General features: G+C 52.9%; 2 protein-coding genes across 2 annotated transcripts in view; both read left to right on the forward strand.

The window, feature by feature from the left end:
- The window catches only part of KCNH6 (potassium voltage-gated channel subfamily H member 6), a 31,634-nt gene extending 22,545 nt beyond the window's left edge, over positions 1–9,089 (forward strand). Inside the window, exons 6-14 of the mRNA XM_027902045.1 lie at positions 226–625; positions 900–1,099; positions 3,060–3,312; positions 3,987–4,180; positions 4,516–4,615; positions 4,869–5,156; positions 5,703–5,883; positions 7,271–7,469; positions 7,806–9,089. Of these exons, the coding sequence (XP_027757846.1) occupies positions 226–625; positions 900–1,099; positions 3,060–3,312; positions 3,987–4,180; positions 4,516–4,615; positions 4,869–5,156; positions 5,703–5,883; positions 7,271–7,469; positions 7,806–8,093 (2,103 nt within the window). The 3' untranslated portion in view covers positions 8,094–9,089. The remainder of the gene's footprint in view (positions 1–225; positions 626–899; positions 1,100–3,059; positions 3,313–3,986; positions 4,181–4,515; positions 4,616–4,868; positions 5,157–5,702; positions 5,884–7,270; positions 7,470–7,805) is intronic.
- A 1,315-nt stretch (positions 9,090–10,404) lies between these two features.
- Positions 10,405–19,691, forward strand: DCAF7 (DDB1 and CUL4 associated factor 7). Its single transcript, XM_027902033.1, has 7 exons — positions 10,405–10,608; positions 15,092–15,250; positions 15,487–15,598; positions 16,665–16,783; positions 17,177–17,386; positions 17,984–18,101; positions 18,587–19,691. Exons 1-7 carry the CDS (start codon positions 10,471–10,473, stop codon positions 18,757–18,759), a joined length of 1,029 nt encoding a protein of 342 aa, XP_027757834.1. The 5' UTR covers positions 10,405–10,470; the 3' UTR covers positions 18,760–19,691.
- Positions 19,692–22,043: the final 2,352 nt, after the last annotated feature.

Here is a 22,043-nt window from a genome sequence, read left to right on the forward strand (position 1 = left end):
CTGCTCTCACTTGCTCACCCGTAATCCCAGAGCTTGTTGCCTTTACGGTCAGGACGTGGCATGACTCACCTGACCTCGTTCAGAGGTCACCTCAAGGACAAGGTGATTCACGCCCTAGAAATGCATTTATATCCTTTGAAGGAAGCCACAGCTCAGCTGTGGACGTGCCTGTGGCCGGATTTACCCTTTCCCTTGCCCCTGAGGCTTCTCCCCCCTCCCCTGCAGACCACCACCCTCATCGGCCTCCTGAAGACCGCCCGGTTGCTGCGCCTGGTGCGGGTGGCCCGCAAGCTGGACCGCTACTCGGAGTACGGAGCGGCCGTGCTCTTCCTGCTCATGTGCACCTTCGCCCTCATCGCCCACTGGCTCGCCTGCATCTGGTACGCCATCGGCAACGTGGAGAGGCCCTACATGGAGCACAAGATCGGCTGGCTGGACAACCTGGGTGACCAGATCGGCAAGCGCTACAACGACAGCGACCTCTCCTCCGGCCCGTCCATCAAGGACAAGTACGTCACCGCCCTCTACTTCACCTTCAGCAGCCTCACCAGCGTGGGGTTCGGCAACGTGTCGCCCAACACCAACTCCGAGAAGATCTTCTCCATCTGCGTCATGCTCATCGGCTGTGAGTGCCTGCGCTGTCTCCATCCCCAGTTTGGAGTTTGGAGGGGCTGCTCAAGGGGGGGAAATGGGGAGAGCGTGGGGGGGGTTTAAGCAGAGCATCTCCCTCTGCCTGTGCCTCTTCTGCGCAGACAAATGGATGGCATGATAGAAATGCGGGTTTGCAGAAACCTCCCGGTTCTGGGCCTGTGGGAGATAGGGGGTGTGGAAATCTGCTGTTCCGGGTCTGATGCGGCTGGACGTGCATCCCCCCACTGAGTCCTGCCCTCTCCTTGCAGCTCTGATGTACGCCAGCATCTTTGGAAACGTCTCCGCCATCATCCAGCGCCTGTACTCGGGCACTGCCCGCTACCACACGCAGATGCTGCGGGTCAAGGAGTTCATCCGCTTCCACCAGATCCCCAACCCGCTGCGCCAGCGCCTGGAGGAATATTTCCAACACGCCTGGTCCTACACCAACGGCATCGACATGAACGCGGTGAGTGCGGGGCAGGGAGGCCACGTGTCCTCACGGCGCCTTGCCCTGAACAACCCGGAGTCTGGATCCGGGCCCGCCCAAACACTTCCAACCTTTCGACCGGGGCGGAGAGGGGTTGGAAGACTTGGGAGGCTGGAGGCAGGCTCTTTGCTCACCCACCTCCTGCACCTCCCTTTCTCCTTCTCCCCTTTTTCTGCCCGCTCCTCTACACCTACCCAGAGGTTGCACGAGGTCATTTCTTGGCCAGAGAGCGGGTTTGGCGAGGAGCTCGGAGTCCCCATCGGCGCCGAGCACTTTCAGGCCGGTGCCTGTCGGTGTCAGAGCCGCGGAGCAGGTTATCGATCCAGCTCCTCTCCACACCGCCGGTTGCTAAGCAAAGTGCATCCTGCTCTCGCAGCAGGGAAAGGAGGGCATTTAAATAAACCTCGATCCATTTTAATTAGAGCCCAGAGAGGCAGCTGTTTGTTAGCAAAGGGGGGGGATCAATGGCGGAGCTGCGCTGGAGAGGCGCCGTGGCTCCCCGCCTGGCGGGAAGGCTCGTGCCGACGGCGCCTGGGCTTCCACACGAGTGGGGAGGGGGCTTGGCCCAGGAGTCCTGGGCTGGGGCTGAGGTGGCTGGACTTGGCTCGTGGCCACAGGATTCAGGGCACAGCGGCAAGGCAGAGGAATGAGAAAGGACGAGGCAAGGAGACCTGGTACTTCCCTTCTCTTGGCCCTGGGCAGGTCATTAGCCCACTCATTCCCAGCTCGTGCTCCTTTTTTTTCGTAAGATTGGACCCTCCTCCATCCCTGAGCACCATCAGGATGTAGATTTGTATGTATTCAACCTCTCCATCTTCAGCTGCTGCTGCAGCAATAAACAACTGGGCAGCATCTTGGGGTTTGCTGCTGGGAGAGCTTTGAGACGACACGAGCTGGACATCAGTGGCAATAATTAGAAGCAAAGCCATGGCACCCTATCAAGAACAGTGCAAACTCAGGACACAAACCCCCTGTGAGAGCTGTGCCTGACGTGCCACCGCTCGCACCAATTCCTGCCGGATGCTGCTGAGACACAACACGACCTAATCAATCACCCCCCAGCTCGATCAATCCAGCCGCCCCTGATTTCCCAGTAGGGAAACCAAGGCACTGCTGCCAGCCCGGGAGAGCAGGATGGAGCCAAGAACAAGTCGTGCTCAGCAGCCCCAGCATGGTTTTTCCAGATTTGGCCACCAGCGGAGAGGACAGCGAGGGGGGACCCCAGGGCCATATGCTGCTCTCCTTAAAAAAACCCCATCCCAGGTGGATTTCTCCGTGGCACCATGAGTCATTGGTGGCAGCAGCTTTGTCCATATTGCGGGTTTTACCTTGATTTCACCTTCAGGTTCAGCTTTTGTTCACCACAAGGTATTTGCACAGGTATATTTAGCTGTTGTTGCACACAACTGTCCTGTGCTGCTGCTGCTGCTGCTTCTTGGCATTCAGGCAGGTGCTGTTTAATTAAGGTTTCTGTGCTCCTTGTGCCAGTCTGTGCTCTTGTTCAGTCAAGATTAGTGGGTGTAAAGATGAAAAGAGGGATGTGCCACCAGTGGGTACAAAGAGATTGATCTGGTTACTGTTATTTATTGCTTGGGAGTGTTTTTGTCCCCAGCCACGAGCAGTAAAAGCCAGTGACAGGCAGGCAGGGATCCACCAGGGGAAGATCAAAAGATCATAGAATGGGTTGGGTTGGAAGGGACCTTAAAGGGACCTTAAAGGGACCTTAAAGCTCATCTTGTTCCACTCCCTGCCACGGTCAGGGACACCTCACACTAGACCAGTTTGCTCCAAGCCCTGTCCAACCTGGCTTTCCAGGGATGGGAAGATGTCCCCAGCTTTGACTCTCTGGGTGCACTGTCACCCTGCGTGTCCTGTGGGCTGTTCCTGCCCAGGGACAGTGGACAGTGGTGTGATGGCATCTCCCCCTCACTCTCCACAGGTGCTGAAGGGCTTCCCCGACTGCCTGCAGGCCGATATCTGCCTGCACCTCAACCGCACGCTGCTCCAGAACTGCAAGGCTTTCCGAGGAGCCAGCAAGGGCTGCCTGAGAGCCCTGGCCATGAAGTTCAAGACCACCCACGCCCCGCCCGGGGACACCCTGGTGCACTACGGGGACGTCCTGACCACGCTCTACTTCATCTCCAGGGGTTCCATCGAGATCCTCCGGGAAGACATCGTGGTGGCCATCCTAGGTGGGAAAGTCCTTTCCTTGCCGAGAGGGCAAGGGGTGGTGGGTGGGGAGCAGTAGACAAAGGGTGGCAGGTGAGGGTCACAGAATCACAGAATATGCTGAGTTGGAAGGGACCCCCAAGGATCATCCAGTCCAACTCCAGGCCCTGCACAGACACCCCAACAATCCCCCCCTGTCCCTCAGAGCGTTGTCCAAACCCTCCTGGAGCTCTGGCAGCCTTGGGGCTGTGCCCACTGCCCTGGGGAGCCTGTTCAGTGCCCACCACCCTCTGGGGGAAGAACTTTTCTTTAATATCCAATCTAAACCTCCCCTGGCACAACTTCAGGCCATTCCCATGGGCCCTATCACTTGTCACCACAGAGAAGAGATCAAGTCAAGGGATTTCTACTCGTCCTGGTCACCACACCAGTGGACAGGGAATGAGGGACCCCTGGGAGAGGCCAGGGAGAGGCCACAAGGGAGTGAGGAGAGCAAGGCATGGCCCAGCCATCACTGATGACCCCCTGCCCTGGCTTGGTGTCTCCATCAGCGATGGCTTTCACAGCGTCATCCCCAGTGTCCCCAGTCAGGGTCGGGGTTACTGGGTATCCCCTTGTTTGTGAGTCCCAAAGTTGAGGGGCTGCTGGGGCTGGAGGGGGTGCCCACCTGTCCCTAACGAGCTGTCTCTTGGCACAGGGAAGAATGACATCTTTGGGGAGCCCATCAGCCTCTACGCCCGCCCGGGGAAGTCCAACGCTGACGTGAGGGCCCTGACCTACTGCGACCTGCACAAGATCCAGCGCGAGGACCTGCTGGAGGTCTTGGACATGTACCCAGCCTTCTCTGACAACTTCTGGAGCAACCTGGAGATCACCTTCAACCTGCGAGACGTGAGTGCCAGGGCTGTTCCCCTGCCAGGAGTGTGGGCAATGCCTGGAGTTTGGCGAGTGGGAGGGCAGAAGCAGGGATGTCCACAGGAGCTCCTCACTCACTTTGGGGGGTGGATTGGCCGACAGCCACATTTCCCAAGGCACTGTCTGCGTGGTTATGATCCCCCCCATAGCCCAGCAGGCATGTGCATACTTCATGTTCTTCGGAAGGGGTGGCCCCACAAGCCATGCCAGTGATATTCTGCTCTGCAGCACTTGTCAATCATCCCCGGGACTGCTCCAGCCTGGGCAAGTGCCCAGCCTTTCCCTGGTGACCAGCCCCTCTCCTCCCTCAGGCAGACAGCGTTCCCCGCTCCCCCCTCAGCGAGGAGTACGACTGCACCTACCGCCGGGCCCGGCGGCGCAAGCACTCGCCCTGCCCGCCCAGCAAACCCGGTGAGTCCATGGGATCAGCACAGCCTGGCCCGGGGAGGGCTGGGCAGCGAGATCATCCTTCATTCACTGCCCTGGCAGGCTCCCCGAGGCAGAGGCTGCTGGTGCCCCGCAGACCACCCTGGGGGCACCCCAACTGCTTTCCCTCCCTGCTGTCCCTCCCTTTAGGATGCCCCCGGCCCTACAGGCACCCCCCTGCAAGGGATGGGGGCTGATTCTGGCACTGCCCAAATTAACCTGTTGTGCTGTCCCACAGACCCAGACACGGGCATCTCTGACGCAGAGCAGTATCACACCTACTCAGAGCTCACCAACCCACAGGACCCGCTGGGGAAGGACCGGTGGGACGACGTGGGCAGCAGCACCTCTCCCTGCTCCCAGGCCAGCGACGACGAGGCCAAGACCGGCAGCCCTGTGAAAGCTGAGCCCTTCCCCACGCCCAAAAAGGACGAGCTCGCTCTGCCCTCCCTCAGCCTCGTCACCACCAGAGCCGACGACGTGGAGGTTGGGAAGCAAACGGCAGAGAGCAGCCAGTCCTATGCAGGTACCCCTGGCTGCAGCCAGAGCTGGCAGGAGGGTGCTCAGAGAGGCTTGGGCATGGGGGGGACCTTGTCTGGGGGCAGAGCCAAGGGTGGGATGCAGATCTGAGGGGAGCCACGCTGGTACCGAGGGTCTTTACTGCCTTTTGTCCCCATCTGCGTCTGCTCTGCCCCTCCTGTGCCCTGTAGCTTCTCCCAGAACCCAGGGACCCCTTTGGGGCTGCTCCAAGGGGCCAAATGACTTCCATGGTTGTGTCGTGTGCCGGTGTGATGGACTGTCCTTGAGCACCTTGGGTGCCGGGGGGGGATGGATCCCCATAAGCCCCTCAGGTGTCAGGGGGATGGAGTCTCCCTGAGCACCACGTGTGTCAGGTGAAGGCTCTCCATGTGTGTCAGGTGAAGGCTCTCCATGTGTGTCAGGGGATGGCTCTCCATGATTGTCAGGGGATGGTTCTCCACGTGTGTCAGGGTGATGGACTCTGGAGCACCTCCACGCCGGCGGGGCTGGAGGATGCAAGGCAGAAGCACTGAGGTGTCTCCTCTCCTTCCAGCCACCCCCCTGGACATCCCCAACATGTTCACCTTCTGGGAGGACCGGCGGCCCAACCCTGCCCCGGAGCCCCTGCAGCGCATCTCGCTGGTGCAGAGCTCACGGGACGTGCCCCTGCCCGGCGACTGCAGAGCGGGGCAGATCGAGTCCAGGCTGGAGCTCCTGCAGGCCCAGCTCAGCAGGTGGGCAGCTCCACGAGGAACAGGGTCTCACAGAGGACCCAGGGGCACTCCGGGCCATCACCTTCTGCTTTCTCTGAGTGGCCACAGCGGGTTCTGTGATGGCAGCAATGCCACCTCCCGGCCCCTGGCACGCCGCGTTCCCGGGGAGGCGGTGGGAGCGCTTTGAGAATGCAGCAGCTTCTCAAAGGGCAAGTCCTGTGGCCCTGGCTGCAACCCAGCCCCTTGTCTGCCCCTGTGCCACCACCCCTGGGGTCAGCCACCACCCCCGGGATCTGCCACAGCGTCGCCACCCCTGGGATCTGTCACTTTGCCGCTGCTTCCAAACTCAGTGCAGTCACGGACATCAAACCACCCACAGGCACGGCCTGAGCCCTCTGCAGGCCTCCTCTTCCTGCTGCAGAGAGCTACAGGCATCCTCTTGCTCGAGCAAACAAGCCTCATGCACGTTGTTGCTCTCTAAATAAGAAAAAATACAGGATTTTTCAAACTGATAGAGAGGAGGTTTAAATTAAATATTAGTAAAAAAATCCTTACTGTGAGGGTGGGCAGGCCCTGGCACAGGTTGCCCAGAGAAGCTGTGGCTGCCCCTGGATCCCTGGAAATGTCCAAGGCCAGGCTGGAGCAACCTGGGCTGGTGGAAGGTGTCCCTGCCCATGGCAGGAGGTGGGACTGGGTGACCTTTAAGGTCCCTTCCAACCCCAACTGTTCTGTGATTTTTGGACAAGGGGGAAGAGCCCACACTGGAGGTGCAGGTTTAAGGTCCCCCAGGCAGGACCCATGTGAGCTCTGTGGGCTCTGCTGCCCGTGTTGAGCTCACACACCCATGTTTAGGTGTCTCACCAGCGCACCAGCCCAGCACTGGGAGACAGATCTGCCCCTCTGGAAATGACGCCATGCCCATGCCCTGCAAGGGGGGCTGTGCCCGCTCCTGCCAGAGCTGCTCACATCAGTGAGGGTCAAAGCAGAAGGAAAACATTCCTACTTTTCCATTTCCTTCTATTCCTCAGTTAAAAATGGTTGGCACCGACCTGCCTTGCTCCATCTGTCAGCGCAAGCTCCTGGCCTGGACAATTGATCCAGATTAAAACAAACCATTGCAATTTTTTTCCCCCCTCCAGGGTAGTTTTAGCCTTTTTCAAATCCCCACTCCAGATCCCACTTTGGCTCCACATAGAACTGGGCAGAGGATGATTGAGGATGGCAGGAGAGAGATGGCAGGATTGATTTCTCCGGTTTGAAGCTCTCTAAAAAACCTCAGCGAGCAGCGGGCAAAGCATCATTCCCCCCTCGGGCAGCAGAACGGGCACCTCCTCCCCAGCGCCTCCCCTGCCCGGCCCAGGGATGCAGGGGGATGCACTGCACTAACACTGGGCTGCTCTGTCCCCAGGCTGGAGTCCAGGATGTCATCAGACATCAGTATAATCCTGCAGCTCCTGCAGCGCCAGCTGTCCCAAGTGCCCCCCGCGTACAGCCCCATCTCGCCGTCCTCCCAAAACCTGGCCATGTACGGGATCCTCCCGCGGAGCCTGGAGCCCCTCACCCCCTGTGCACCTCTGGAGGACGAGGAGACGGCGCCCCAGGAGCAGGTAAGGTCACCCCTCCTGGCTCAGCCCCCTGAGCTCCCTGCAGGCAAAGCACGGCCAAACGCTCGCAGGGGCCCAGGCAAAGCCCACTGGCCTTGACATGGGAGTAGATTTTCCTGGTGCACGGGTGATTTTGGGGCACAGCTGCCACCCCCAGCACTGCCAGGCTGCCCCACCAGCAGGGAGGGGAGGGGGTTCCTCCTCTACTCTGAGGCTCAAGCGAAAAATGACATTTTGGGGCTCGGAGCTTGGCGAGGCTCCAAGGCTGACGAGGAGAAGACCGTGGCTGCTTTGTTTTGCTTCTCCCATAACCCACTGGCTTCCCTCCTTTCCCACCAGAGCCCGAGCTACACGGAGGTAGAAAAGTTCCACTTGAAACCCACGGACTCCTTGTCAAGCGGGATGCACCTCTCCGGCTCATCCGACAAAACCATGCCAGCCCCCTCGGAGCAGGAGCAGCGCTCCCCACCTCTCCCCAGCCCAGAGCCCCCCCACCAAAGGGCACCAAGCACCCAGGGACTCTTGAGGGGCTCTCGCTTCCCTTCCCTCCCCGAGCACTTGGAGGCACCTTCCGAGCACCAGGACATTCAGAGACACCTCTCCGACCCGGTGCTTCCTGGAAGTTAGAGACTGCAGGGCAGGTCAGGAGGAACCTCAACTGCGAGCTGGGTCAGTTGATGTCGGTTTTGACTGCAAGGGTAAGAGGTTGGACAATGCCATTGGCTCAGGGGTATAATCTGTAGCTGTCTTCTGCCACCGTGAAAGGAAGCGTAGCGTGGCCGGATCCCGAGGTCGACGTTTTCCAGCGGTTCCCAAATAGAGTAGGTTCCATTTGCACATTATAGCCAACCCAGAACAGCTCTTCCAGCCACCAAGGAGCTGGTTAGGCCAAAAGGTACCCAGCGCCTCGTCCTTGCCAAGGCTTCCTCTCCAGAATGGCACGAGCCAAGTGACCGCAGCGACCGCAGGAGGGCAAATCCACGGCTCTCAGCTGTGCTGGGAGCTCTGTGGAGCAGGGACCGTGGGTTGGTAGCAGGTTTAGCCCAGCAGAGCCCGTGGGCGCTGCAGGAAGGGTGGTCAGCACAGGAGGAGGGGGAGATCTCCACGGCGTGCTCTGTGGGGAGCTGCAGGCGGGAAGCCCAGGGCAAGGACAGAGGGCAGAAGCTTGTCCTACTTGACTGCCACTGAGAAACTAAGGGCCAACAGCCCCTGCCACTGCAATGCTTCAGCACGAGCCCCACAGGGCACTGACTCCTCCAGCAAACCCCACCGACACCCCCCACACCTCCCCCAGACGAATCCAACCGGTCACCGGCCCGGGCGTAAAGCACAACACTCAAAAGCACAATCCCAAGAGAGCTGAAAAGCCCCCCCTGGACACCTCCTCCTGTCCAGCCCTCCCTGCCAGCTTCTCTCTTTTGATAAAGAGTTTGATAGGTGCTTTCCCCCTCCCGGCCAGCCCCTCTCCCGGCAGCATTCCCGTAGGAGAAGCCCACGTAGCGCCGCCGCCTCCTCCTCTGCCGCTCGGGTAGATGCTGTGACAGTCCTAGGCCGCCAGCTCAAGTCATGTATCGAGCTCCCCTCGAGAGTAGTCAAACTGTGAGCAGCTCTTTCTCTGGAGTTTTAGTGTACACTTTGCTAATAAAGATGTTTTTGGCACCTGACGCCGGGGTGAGGGCTGTGCTCGTTGGGAGCGCCTGGGAATTCGCCGTTCATTCCTGGCAGTGTAAAATGATAAATCCGGCAAGACCCCCCCAAAAAAAGGCTGTGGTCAAACCCCAGTGCTTCATCCAGGGAGTGTGGGGCTGAGGGAGCACACGTGCAGCTCTGACAGGTCAAGGATGGAGCCGGGGTGGTGGTGGAATTTGCCTGAGGTGTGTTTGCAAGACCATTTCTCATACACAGCTGGCTGCTGGTGTAGAAAAGCTGTTCCAAAGCTCTGCCGAGTCTCGGCTGCGTCCCATTGGGAAGGAATTACTCGGCAAAGATCACACCAAGGGTCCTTGCAGCCAGCGGGGCTTCGATGGGCACAGCCCTTCCCAAAGACCCATCCTCCCCTCGCATCCCCTGTGAGCGGGCACAGCTCCTGGGAGGGTGGGGACCGCTCCTTCAGGTGGGGTGGACCCAAGATCGCCGATCACAGATTCCACATGGCCCCCGAGAGGCGAGGAACCCCATCGGGGGTTAAACCAGCCCTCCCCGTCCCCACCCCCGGGGCGATCCATCCCGCGGTGCTGAGCCCCAGCAAGGAGTCCCCCTTCCCCCAGAAAGGCGGCGGGCACGCGCCAGTGATGCTGCTGCTGCTGCTTCCAAAAATAACCGCCGTAATTAAGCTCCGGTTAATTAGAGCCGATCCCTGCCCCGTCCGTCACCGGGAGGGAGCGGGACTCGAACCCGGGACCGAGAGTGGCCCCGCCCGCCTCGGGCTGGTGTGACTGACATGGCTTTCAGCCAATCAACCACCGATAAGGGCTCAAGATCCCGCCTCCACCCACTGCGACCGCCGGCAGCCAATAAGATGTCGAGAACTCTCGCCCCCGCCCCTCAGGGGGCGGGGCCAAGGGCAGCCGTAGCTCACCCCGGCCGGAGCGTGAGCGCCCGTTCTGAATGAAGGGCAAACGGACCAATAGCGAGCCGGGGCGGGCCGAACGGGCGGGCAAATCGACCAATAGGTGCGCCCTCCTTTCTGAGTGACAGGCAGAGCAACCAACCGGCGCGCGGCGGGCGGGGCTCCCCGCGTGGCTTCCGCTCCCGTTGTGTGAGGGGCCGAGTCCCGGACGGGCTCAGCGCCGGCGGGGCCGCAGCGGGACCGGCTCGGGGGGCTGACCGGGGCCGAGCACAGCCCATCCCGGCCTGCCCCGCCACCCCGCGCCGCACCCAGCCTGCCCCGCTCCCGCCGCCGCCGCCGCGGGGGCCGGGCTGGGCCTGCCCCGCTGAGCCCCCGCACCGCCGCCGCCGCCGCCGCCCCGCTCCCCCAGCCCGGGGGCGTCCCCCCGGCCCAGCCATGTCGCTGCACGGCAAGCGGAAGGAGATCTACAAGTACGAGGCGCCATGGACCGTGTACGCCATGAACTGGAGCGTCCGGCCCGACAAGCGGTTCCGCCTGGCGCTGGGCAGCTTCGTGGAGGAGTACAACAACAAGGTGGGGGGGGGGAGGGGGCCCTCCTCGGCCCGGTGGGGAGCCTGGGCACCCCCAGAGCCCGCAGGTGCCCCCCGAGGTGCAGGGGGTGCAGCAGACCCAGGGTGGTCTCCTCCCCGCTGCTGGGTTTTCGGGGGATGGTGCTGTTGTATTTTTGGGGGGGATAACGCCGCTTGCTGCGGGGCTGGGGTTGGCCCCTGAGCTCCGGGAACAGCCGTGGTGATGGTGATGATGATGATGATGATGGTTTGAGTCACGCAGGCACGGCGTGCTGCGAGGGCTGTGCGGTGCAAAGGGCTGCGAGGGGGAAGGGGTGAGTGAGGGTGAGGCGAGGAGCTCGTGGCCGGGACTAAAGTTTGTGCATAAATATATTTTTTGTGTATAGATATATATATAAGAAAGTTCGACTTCTAACACGTGGAAGATCTCCTTCCCATGGAGGGTGGCAGAGCGCTGGACCAGGATGCTCAGGGAGGGTGTGAATCTCCCTATCTGGAGATATTCCAACCCCCCTCCAGGACACTTCCCTGTGTCACCTGCTCCAGGTGACCCTGCCTGGGCAGTGGGGGTTGGCCTGGATGATCTCCAGAGGTCCCTTCCAACCCCAGCTCTCCTCAGACTGTGTTGGGAATGTGATGTTCTGGTTATATTTCCCTGCTCTCGGGGACTCCCGTGTGATAACTTTTTTTTTTTTCCAAAGTGTATAACCCACTTCCAGTGATTTCCTCAGCAGTTTTCCCTGAGAAGGAGGGTGTAATGAGGCGTGAGATTGTATCTTCAGCGTTTCAGGGGAACCTCACACAGGTGACAGAGGCTGTGCCTTCCTCTCAGACAACTCAACACAGCCACTTCTGAACACTTTGAGATGCTGAGCTGGTTCTGATGAATTCGTAGAAATAAAAGAGGGGTGGGGAGATGGATGAAGTTACAGAGCATGCAGAAATCTGTGTGAGACTGAGGATTTTGCCAGCGGGTTTGTGTGCTGACATCACGTGGCTTTGTCGAGGGGTTTAATGGAGGTCGTGGAAAATGCTGTCAGAAAAGTTGGGGACTGGGCCCTGGGCAGGGCTGGGATGAGGGAGGGACAGGGGTGACACCTCTCGGGTGCCTTTTGTTTAAAGACCAGCTTGAAAACGTTCCTGTAGTCTGTGCTCTGAGGAGCTGACGTAGCAAACCTGCCAACAGTTTGCTGTTTGGAGGTGGCAGCGCTGGTTAATAAGGGGATATATATTTTTATGCTGCCTTCTCCTCTTAAAGTTTGGAGCGTTCCCTGGGGTTGTTCTCGGTTTCAGTGAGATCAGATCTGCTTTTCAGCTCGAGTGTAAAGCAGCTGAGTCAACCCCTCCCCTCCTGCCCTTCACACTCGCAGTTGTAGCAAGACAGAAATTGTGTAGGACTATGTAAATTATTGCTGCCTGTAAATATTCCCCAGGGCTTCTCTTGACCTCTGAGCTCCAGCAAGAACCATTCTGTTGCCTTCAGTCCACAGAGGCACCACATGCTGGGAGGTCTGAGTGGTGTAAAGAGCTGGAGACTCGTTGTGTGGGGATGAGATGGGTCTGGATGCTGCTGCTGGAGAGGCAGGGATGGGCTGTGATTAAAAATTAAACCTGTACAATAAATGCAGCAGAAACACAACCTTCACTTTGCTGTGCCTCTGATACTTCAGAGTGATTTTTTTTTTTCCCTTCCTTTCTTTTGTGGTTTTCTTGTTTGATGCTTTTTATATGGAGACAGTTAAGAGGGAGCTGTCTTGGCTAATTGAAAGTGTTGTTATTGCTCGGTGTTTTGATGTTGTGTCTGCTTTCCTTTGGGGACCAGAACGCTCCTGGGAGTGGGGTTTTCCCTGCCCAACCATGGCTCTCACAGCTTTCAGAGGTGATGCAACATTCAGGGAATGGTTTCGTGCTCCAGATTGGGAACTCTTGGGCAGGTCCTGCAGGGCTGTGCTACCTGCACATGAGTTTTAAACCCTTTCAGCTTCTATCTGCGTTAGTGCTATAACTAAAGCAGCAAAGGGAAGGAACTGCAGCTTCCCCATTTCAATATTCCAGTGTCCTCCAAAGGGCCTGGAGCAGCTGGTTTTACAGCCTCACTTCTGGGCTTAACAGGAATCTTAAGATTTTTACAGAGTGTACGTGTGAAGTTTTGTCCTTCTGCGCATCGTTTGCCCTTCACGGTTGAGATGGTTTATATTGCAGCTTCTGACATCAAAACACACTTTATAGGTGCAGTTGGCACTAATTAAAAGGATAATGAAAGGTGATTTTCGTCTCGGCTTTCTCTTTGCACTGACAGGGCCCCAGTTGCATTTCTGTTCCTGGTGTTGCAATGGTTTGTTCCAAATACCTGCCTTTCTTCCTTATTAACAAAAAGAGTCTGGAATAGCCTAGCTTGCTTAAAGTCTAAGCAAATTACTCTCCTGATTTAGGGTTGCTTTTAAAAAGACTTAATGCCCAAGTGGTTGTTGCAGCAGAAGTGTTCGCTGGGAGGGAATTACAGGGAAAGAAAGAGAATTTTTTTTTTTTTGTTCTTGTTTGTCCCTGATTTTCTGTTTCTGCAGTAATTACCAGAGTTTGAAGTACCCACAGGTTACATAAAATGGCTGGTTTACACCTCTTACTTTGTGGGGAACTCAGACCTGTTGGCTGCCAAAGCCTAATTCCCTGCTATCCCCAATTCCCAGACACCTCCAGCCCCTGTGAGCCCTTCCAAGAACTGTTTGAACCCCAAAGCAGTTTCGTTCCAGCTTGTGCACCTTTGCTGGTGGAATCGCTGGCACGAGAAGAGAGATGCTCCAGGTGGAAGAATTAAACAATTTGAAGTAGCGTTTCCTAAACTTTTTGGATTAAGGAAGTGCTGTGGCTTCATGGATCGGGAATGACCTGTGGAAAACATCAGGAAAGGCTGATTTTGGGATTTATCTGCAAGACCAAAGAGGGTTCAGGGGGTTTGTTTTGCCAGAAGGTCATTTCTCCTGTTAAGATTTAGCATTGCAGAGAAAGATTGATTGCACTTTGAAGATTAATTGGTGGCAGTGACATCTTTCTGATTGTACATGACCCTGAAGTAATTGTGAAATGTCGTTCTTGGTAGTTACTAATTGGATTAAAGAGTGGTAGTTTGGGGTTTTTTTTTTTAAATACCGAGAACTTATTTCACTGTTCCTCAAACCATGCCAGACAAAGAAGCTGTTCCCAAATTCTGCATTGTTTAGTTCTGTGCCTGATTTTTTTCAGAAGTTTCTTCAGAAGTGATTAAAGGCAATTTTTTAACAATTAAGCTTTCTGTGGATAAAGGCTTGGATCATCAGGAAGGGTTAAACGCGAATCTGCAGCGCAGGAACATCTCCATCACCCCCGGTGAAAAGTGGGGGGGCCCTTTGCTGGTTTGAGATTTGCCTCTGCTGATGAGCATTGTTGATTGCTTTGTGTGGGCTTTAATGCACTGGTGCTGAGCTGCAAACAGCATAAGCAAAGGAGAAATGATTAGAGGTCATTTGTCTTCTGATCCTGACCTTGCCACGAGATTTTCTATCACCAAGGACAATTTGCTTCCTTTGTCAAATCCTCTTAGTATTTCTGATCCCCGAAGGAGTTAGAAAGCCATTTGTCAATCACTTCAGAAGGCAGGCAGATTTTTTTGGGGCTGATTTATACTGGGGTGTGAAGGATAACAAGGAGTAGTTGTAATAAAGAGAGGGCAAGGCAGAAAGCATAGTTTTTAGGAGCATACTTGGATGTGTATTTTAGTATTTATTCTGGGATGGAAAGGATGGAGCTTCTCATTGTGGTGGGGGCATCTCTAAATGGGCCCATAAAACTGCAGATACTAAAGATCCACTGAAACATTTGTTGGTTATTTTGTTAGGTGGGGGGAAAAAAATAGGGTAGATTTCCAATCTGGTTAAATATGTACTCCATTAAGCACGTTGCTTATCCCAGAATATTTAGGGTTTTCCCAGAGAAACATCTCTTTAAAAAGCCCATTAAGGCAGGAGGAAGCTGCTGCGTGGAAAGTCCTGGGAAGTTCCCCCTGTGAGCAGCTTACAGAGTTAATTGCAGTGAGTTGTCCCCACGGTGTTTGTGTTTGGGGCAGCGTCACTGCAGCTTCCACTCGTCCTCCCAGCACCCCTTGTTCTCTGAGCACCTCCTGGCCTGTCAATATTTTTCTAATAACATCATGTCTGGGACCTCGGGCGTCACTTCAGGTGTTGTCATGACCAGGCTACCTGGAGATGGTTTCTTGTTTTGTTGGTCTTTTCATACAAAACATTTGAATTAAGTAACTATTTTAGCTTCCCAATATTTTATTATTATTATTATTATTATTATTATTATTATTATTATTATTATTATTATTATTATTATTATTATTATTATTAATTTTTTTTAAGGTTTGGATTCTATTTTACTTTCTTTACCTTCTCAGTCTTCAAAATGAATGTTTTGATAAAATGCTCTCTTTGAAATCTGGTCTCTCCCAGGTGCAACTCGTTGGTTTGGATGAGGAGAGCTCAGAATTCATCTGCAGGAACACCTTTGATCACCCCTACCCCACCACGAAGCTGATGTGGATCCCAGACACCAAGGGGGTCTATCCTGACCTGTTGGCCACTAGTGGGGACTACCTGCGGGTGTGGAGGGTGAGTAAATCCTCCCCAGGAGAAGATGAACCGTGGCATCAGTTGTGTTGCACGTTGATCTCGTTTTCATCCAGGACTTTAATCAGCTTACTGAAGTTGGTTGTGTTTTCCAGAGCTTTAGGATGTAAAGCTGAGAGTTTAAAAACCCAGGATTAACTGCCCTGTGTTTTGTGCCAGTGGAACAAGTCAGGTGATGTTGCTGGTGGAGTCAGATGTGTTTCGTTTTTCTCTCAAAGGTGGGTGAAACCGAGACCCGGCTGGAATGTTTGCTGAACAACAACAAGAACTCGGATTTCTGTGCTCCCCTGACTTCATTTGACTGGAATGAAGTGGATCCCTACCTGCTGGGTGAGGCTGACAGAACGCTGCACTTTCAGCACCCCCACTGAATTTAGGCTGGTGGAGTCTGGGCCGTGCCTGACGTTGTGACTGGTTAATCTGGTAAATAACCAGTGGGCCAGCTGCTGCATCACAGACACTGCCATTGTCTCAGCTTAAAAACGTCTAAAAAATTACACTTATCACCTCATGGAGACTTTTTTTTTTGGGGGGGGTTGGAAGGTGCCCTCTCCACTACAGATGGGTCACTCAGGTTGGGCATGGGATGTTCCCTGTTTGGGGACAGGGAGTCTTACCCCTCAGGGTCATTGCAGTGCTGACTGAGGATGTGCATCAACTGCCGTGACTTATTTCAGCACGTTCTGGGGTGGAGACACCAAGCTCTGTGGTTTGTGCAGCCATTTCAGCAGCAGCAGGAGAGCCAGGAGCCCTTAATTCAGTTGGAGGAGGGGGCTGAACGTTTGAGGTTTAATTATAGCCTGCGGGCCAAATTGTGAATCCAAGATGAGCGATCCAGAGGTTTTGTTTCCCAGAAGAGAACAGCCATTTATGTCAGGGGGGATTTGCCCAGAGATTAACAGTGATAATATGTCTTAGTAATTATTTACTACATGATTTATTTTTTGTGTGTGTGTGTGTGTTAACATCTCTCATCTCTTAAGAGCTTTAACTGCAAACCCCACCTTCAGTCCAGGGCAACAGTCAATTAATAATAACACGCTATCACGACACTGATTGAATTTTGGGTTTGGCATGCACAGGAGATGGGCAGGATGGGAAAGTTCATCTCAGACTTGCATATCAGGCTTCTGAATAGATTGAAGCAGACATGAGCTATTTACCCTTTATTCCTGTGTGGAAGGCTATTTCTGCAGCTGAAAGGTTTGGGTCATTGAAATGCATGGAGGGCTGTTGGCTGTTTGACATTCTTGGGTTTAATTCTATTCTCGTGGCTATTTTGATCTGTAGATGTTGGGGGATATTACATTAATCCAGGAAGTGATTAAATCATTTGGGATAATATTCATTTTGCTAACAGAATGTGGTTTGTTTTGGTTTTTTTTTTTTGTTCCAGGTACCTCAAGTATTGACACAACCTGCACTATTTGGGGTCTGGAGACAGGACAGGTTCTGGGGAGAGTAAATTTGGTCTCTGGCCACGTGAAGACCCAGCTTATTGCACACGACAAAGAGGTGATGGGGGGGTTTGGATTGTTGGCATTGACTCTTCTTAAAGCAGTAGAAAAGGAACAGAACTTTTCCCTTTTTATCCTTTTCCTTGAAAAATGTAATGATCCAAAAAGATCACTTATTTAATGTTAAGATGTAGTTCTGAGTACTTAAATGCTGTTGGCAGTTGAAACTACTCTTTTTACTCCTCATAGACTCTTGTTTTACCAGGTTGGGCTCTAGAATATTTTAGTCAAATGAGATAAAAACACCGAACCGGACCCGAAACCACCTGCAATAAACAACTTGCAAAATTCTCCCGTTTTAACCTATTAACACTCACATACAGTAACATAACAGACATGCCATAATTCCTGCTGGGGTCTGGAGCTGGGTGCTGTGTGTGTGTGTGTGCAGGTGTATGACATCGCCTTCAGCCGCGCCGGGGGCGGCAGGGACATGTTTGCCTCGGTGGGAGCGGATGGCTCGGTGAGGATGTTCGACCTGCGCCACCTGGAGCACAGCACCATCATCTACGAGGACCCCCAGCACCACCCCCTGCTGCGCCTCTGCTGGAATAAGCAGGATCCCAACTACCTGGCCACCATGGCCATGGATGGGATGGAGGTGAGGCACCAGCTCCGCTGCCGGAGTTGGGAATTTCGTGGCTATTTCATCGTCACTTAAAACAAGGTGGTGGTGGCAGTGCCCGGGCTGGGGTTAAGGAGCAGTTCTTGGTGCACTGAGGAGTTGTAGAAGTGACTTGGGCTCATTTGTATTTCAGCTGCTTTGTAAGAGGGGAGCAGCTGGGCAGTAATTTTCACATCAAATCTATGCACCTTGTTCTTTCCCTCTTCAGTGTTTTGTTTGTCACCCAGGCTGCTGAAGGGAAGAACGAGTTGTTTGCCACAGTTTGTGGCATAACTCACAAACCCCCTGGGAGATCTGAGATCTTTTGGAGGACACACCACACACTGACCCTCCAGAGGCTGTTCTTTGGGAGCAATATTTCCTTGCCAGCTGCATCTTTCAGGGAAGAGCCATATTTATAGCCTGAGCTCAAAATACTTAGTTTTTTGAAAAAATTACTAAAAATTTTTTTTTCAATATTAAAGATTGCTTTAAGGCTATTAAAATTATTTGTAAATATTAAAAATATTTAAAATTATTTTTAAATTATTTAACTGTGCAGTTTATTCATTCAGTTGTGTTTTGTTTCTGAAGGTTGTGATTCTAGATGTGAGAGTTCCCTGCACTCCTGTAGCCAGGTTAAACAACCACAGAGCGTGTGTAAATGGAATTGCTTGGGCACCTCATTCCTCCTGCCACATCTGCACAGCAGGTGAGTGTCCTCTTACTGGGCCAGTCCAGTCTTTCACTGCATTTGCAAAACCCTCTCCCTCCAAAAGGTTATGCAGTTCTCTGCCTGCCTTTGGCTAAAGAATACTTGCACTTTAAAGCTATTTGTTAGTGACTTCCTTAAATTTTTATGGAAATAGACACCAACTGGAGTTTATTGTGTGGAAGTCATGAGCCCGGTGCCCAAACTGTGCATCTGCTCTGGCTAAGCTCCTTATTTAATGCTCCTTAGGTTTTCTGCAGTCCAGTTCTTAAATGTTTTCAGCTGAGTCCCACTGCTCTTTTTTTTTTTTTATCTGCTCTGTCCTGGGTAATGTGTAAGGATCCAAGTTTATTTGTTGGAGCTTGGAATATGGACCAGGGCTGCCTTATCCTGCCTGGCCCCTTGGGCCATGAGCCTGTTGGTAGCCACAGGTGGGGATGTTGTTGCACTGTGACTCCACCTCCAACCCTCTCCTCCCTGCACAGCTGACGATCACCAGGCCCTCATCTGGGACATCCAGCAGATGCCTCGTGCCATCGAGGACCCCATCCTGGCCTACACAGCAGAGGGAGAGATCAACAATGTACAGTGGGCATCCACCCAGCCAGACTGGATAGCCATCTGCTACAACAACTGCCTGGAGATCCTGAGGGTCTAACTCTGCTGCTGTGCCCCCCTGAGGCAGGGCTGTATCATTCCCCTCCCCTCTCAAGTAAGAACACCACCAGTCAAGTGGCCAGTATCTGTTGTTGCTTTGCATCTGCTGTTACAAGGAACTGTTACAAGGATCCATGGCAGGTGTCTCCTGCCTCTCCAGACTCTAAAAATGCAGAGACGTGCTGAGCCTCTTGGACCTTCTGGGTTCTGGTTTTCTTGTTGAATTCTTCCCCCCCCACCACCCCTCAGTAAAAGTTCTGTATATTTGTTTGTTGACTGTATTAATAAGCTTGCAGGCTTTTAAGTTGCTGCATATGTCCATGTGTTTGTCAGCCAGCTGGGGCAGCACACACATCAACCAGTTTAAAATAGATTTGCAGGTGCAAAACAAGGTGGGGGGGGAAAAAAAAGAAAAAAAAAAAAAAGACATTGATGTAAAACAGCCACCTTGGCAGGAATCTTTCTCATTCCTGTTGTCGCTGCCTCTACACTGTTTAAACGTTTGTATGTTTTTTATATACTGGGCTAACTTTCTATTGAGTAAGGTGTTTTTTTTCTCCCTAATTCTTACTTTTTGATATGTGACCCACTTGCACATGCCCACAGCAGGACCTGTTCATGGACACAAACCCCACTTCAGGCTCCCTGGCAGTAAAGGCCTGCCAGAACTAACTGTTGCCTTGGCTCCCCTGTACCTGGTGAAGCTGGGCAGACTTTCCTGGTGCTGTGAAGTACAAGTAACCTGTTGCACAATTTTCTTTACACTTTTCCTGACGCTCGAGGCAGTTGTTACTATGGTAAGGCCTTGTTTTTTAAATGTAGAGCTGAGTTTGTGTGTCCCCCTGCAGTTGTGTGGTAGCAAACAGAACGGTGGGAGGTGGCAGAAAGAAGATCCGTGCATGACATAAAGCTCCCAGGAGGTAACAAATCCTGGGACAAAAAATATATATATATATATATTTGTGATGGACTTGGGGTTGGCACTTCCAGTCAAATGATTTCCCCTCGGAAGACTTATTATCACCTAAACCAAAATAAAATGGTCTCACACTTTGTAGCTTGCTTGCTTGGCAAACAACCTGAGCAGGGTTTTGTGGTTAGCCTGGACCTTGGAGCTTGCTTTGTGTTCTGGGAGGTCTTGAAGGGAGTGCAGGGCAATGTTTTTGTCGAGTGGTTTTTTTTTTTTGCTTTGTACTGTCAGGTCTTGTTGAATGACTGAGATGGGTCAGAAAAGCCGGTCTGCTCTGTCTGAAAGGAATTATTCCCTAATGGAATGCACAAAGGTGGATTTAGAAGGAAAGAAACTGAGCCATTGTGAGACCAAGGTTTGGCGCTTGTCACCCTCTCCTGACTTTTTGGGGATGTGCCCGAGGGCTGCTCTTTGGAATAGTGGATTGCTCTACATTAATACTTCTCAATCAGAGCTGAGTGGATTAGGCCAGATAAAAATCTTTGTTGAAGTCTTAATGTAGCACAGATAACTGGGATAAAAGCTCTGCAGCGCTCTCCAAATGAAGACATGACAGCCAGAGCTGGTCTGGAAGGGTGTGCAGCCCAGTTTCCATGTAAATGTCAGAAACTATCAGCATTGTCTTTCCACCTAATGAGTGTTCACCTGCAGCTGGAGGCAATTTATAAATAGCAGGACACTGGCAAAGCTGGATCCTGTCAGTTGATGCAGGAGAGGCGAGTTGGGAGGCTGGCGCTGGGAACACTGTCAAACACAGAACAGAACCTGTGAGGGTTTGTCATCCTGGACATCCAGAAATACTCTCCTGCAGGCAGCAGGAAAGCATTGCCTCAGGAATTTGATAGGAATTCATTAGGGACAGCTTTAGCCCATCACTCCTTCTGATCTCAGAGAACCAAGAGGCTCTTCCCCGGCTCCAGCTGATGCTTTGTCAGCGACGCTCTGCGTTCAGTCAGGGGATTTCTGACAGAGCTGCTTTGGACTCGGAAGGTCGGTTTTTCTTGCCAGCAAGCAGTGCTGGGAGTGGTGTGTTCCGCTGACAGGTTTCAGCACGATGTCAGAGCAGTGTTACCCAAACACTGAATTACCACTGTCTGCAGCAGCACTTCCTCAGAATCTGGAAAATGCTTCTGCAGAGTGAAGTGAAAATTGGGATGTTCTTAGCAGGAGCATCTAATGGCATTCACAGCTTTAGGCCCCATCTGAAATACAGGCTTGTCGTGCATTGTTTAATTACAAGTGGTAGGGATAACTTGCTGTGTTACCAAGAGGGAAGCACCTGCAGCATTAGGGCTTTCTGTGCCCCCTTTCTGCACAAGAAGTGTCAGAGATGAATGTTTCTCTTGCTTAGCTGAAAAATGCATCTTTTTTAATTGCATTGTGCTTCAGAAAAAGGTATCAGGTAATTTAGTTGAAAGTGAAGTCATGAAAAGACTCCATAGGTTACACTGAAGGACAAAGGCAGTTTATTCCCAGAGGAATAAAATGTGTCACACTAAGAGGATGAGAGGAGAGCTTGTATGAAGGGACTCAGTCTGAACAGCCAGGTAGATTCTCCTTCTGTTGGAAAACAATCCTGTTATGGACCTGAAGAGGATCCACTGTCAGCCCTCCATCCACAAAACCGCTTCAAGTCTATTTGTGGAATTGGGTGCTTATTCCAAGCTTGTCAAAGGCAAGTGAAGGAATCTGGTGGGCTCCAGTGGGTTCTAAATAAAGTCTGTATCTTATTTATTTAGCCAGTTGGGATACCTTCTGGATCCTCCAGCATATTGCTTTGGGCATCATCCATTGTCATTCTTCCCGTGAAATTACGTTTGAAATCACTGGAGACTGTTTGGGCACAGGGAAATGATACTTAAAATAGCTTCAGAGAAGTCACTTGAAAGGTTAATGACTGAAAAGACATGAAAATCCCCGTGGGGGAGATGTTCTGTAGTGCAAATGGCACTTCCAGCTAGACAAGGAAGGGAGAGACTTTGGTGCCCTTTTGTCAGCACCTGCTGACAGGGGCAGGGTAGGGAATGCTCTGGTTCAGGTTCATCTGCCAGATAAAATAACCCCTGAGACTTACCAATGGAAGAATATACAATTTATCACATTACACCTGCTCAACATTCGATTAGATTGGGTGTATAAACCCCCCATAGTCATCATTTTCCCCCTGAAGTTATAAAAATAAGTAATTCTATATTTAATGTCAATTATTTGGTGCATAAGCAGAGAATGCAGAAAAACTGCTTGCAAAATGCCTCCTATCTTTTTGAGTCTAAAGTAACATTAAGGAAAGAGTGAGCCCAGCAGAAAAAGCACCT

The sequence above is a fragment of the Empidonax traillii genome, unplaced genomic scaffold (genome assembly GCF_003031625.1).
Source record: "Empidonax traillii isolate 1590-97213 ecotype Southwest subspecies unplaced genomic scaffold, ASM303162v1 scaffold832:size729604, whole genome shotgun sequence".
NCBI classification, from domain to species: Eukaryota; Metazoa; Chordata; class Aves; order Passeriformes; family Tyrannidae; genus Empidonax; species Empidonax traillii.

What these genes read in the sequence shown, in the direction of transcription:
- DCAF7 (XM_027902033.1), top strand. Translation starts at nt 10,471, where the DNA reads ATGTCGCTGCACGGCAAGCGGAAGGAGATCTACAAGTACGAGGCGCCA. An exon ending in TGGAGGAGTACAACAACAAG is followed by an intron (nt 10,609 to 15,091) that starts GTGGGGGGGGGG and finishes GGTCTCTCCCAG; the next exon opens with GTGCAACTCGTTGGTTTGGA. An exon ending in TGGCCATGGATGGGATGGAG is followed by an intron (nt 17,387 to 17,983) that starts GTGAGGCACCAG and finishes TTGTTTCTGAAG; the next exon opens with GTTGTGATTCTAGATGTGAG.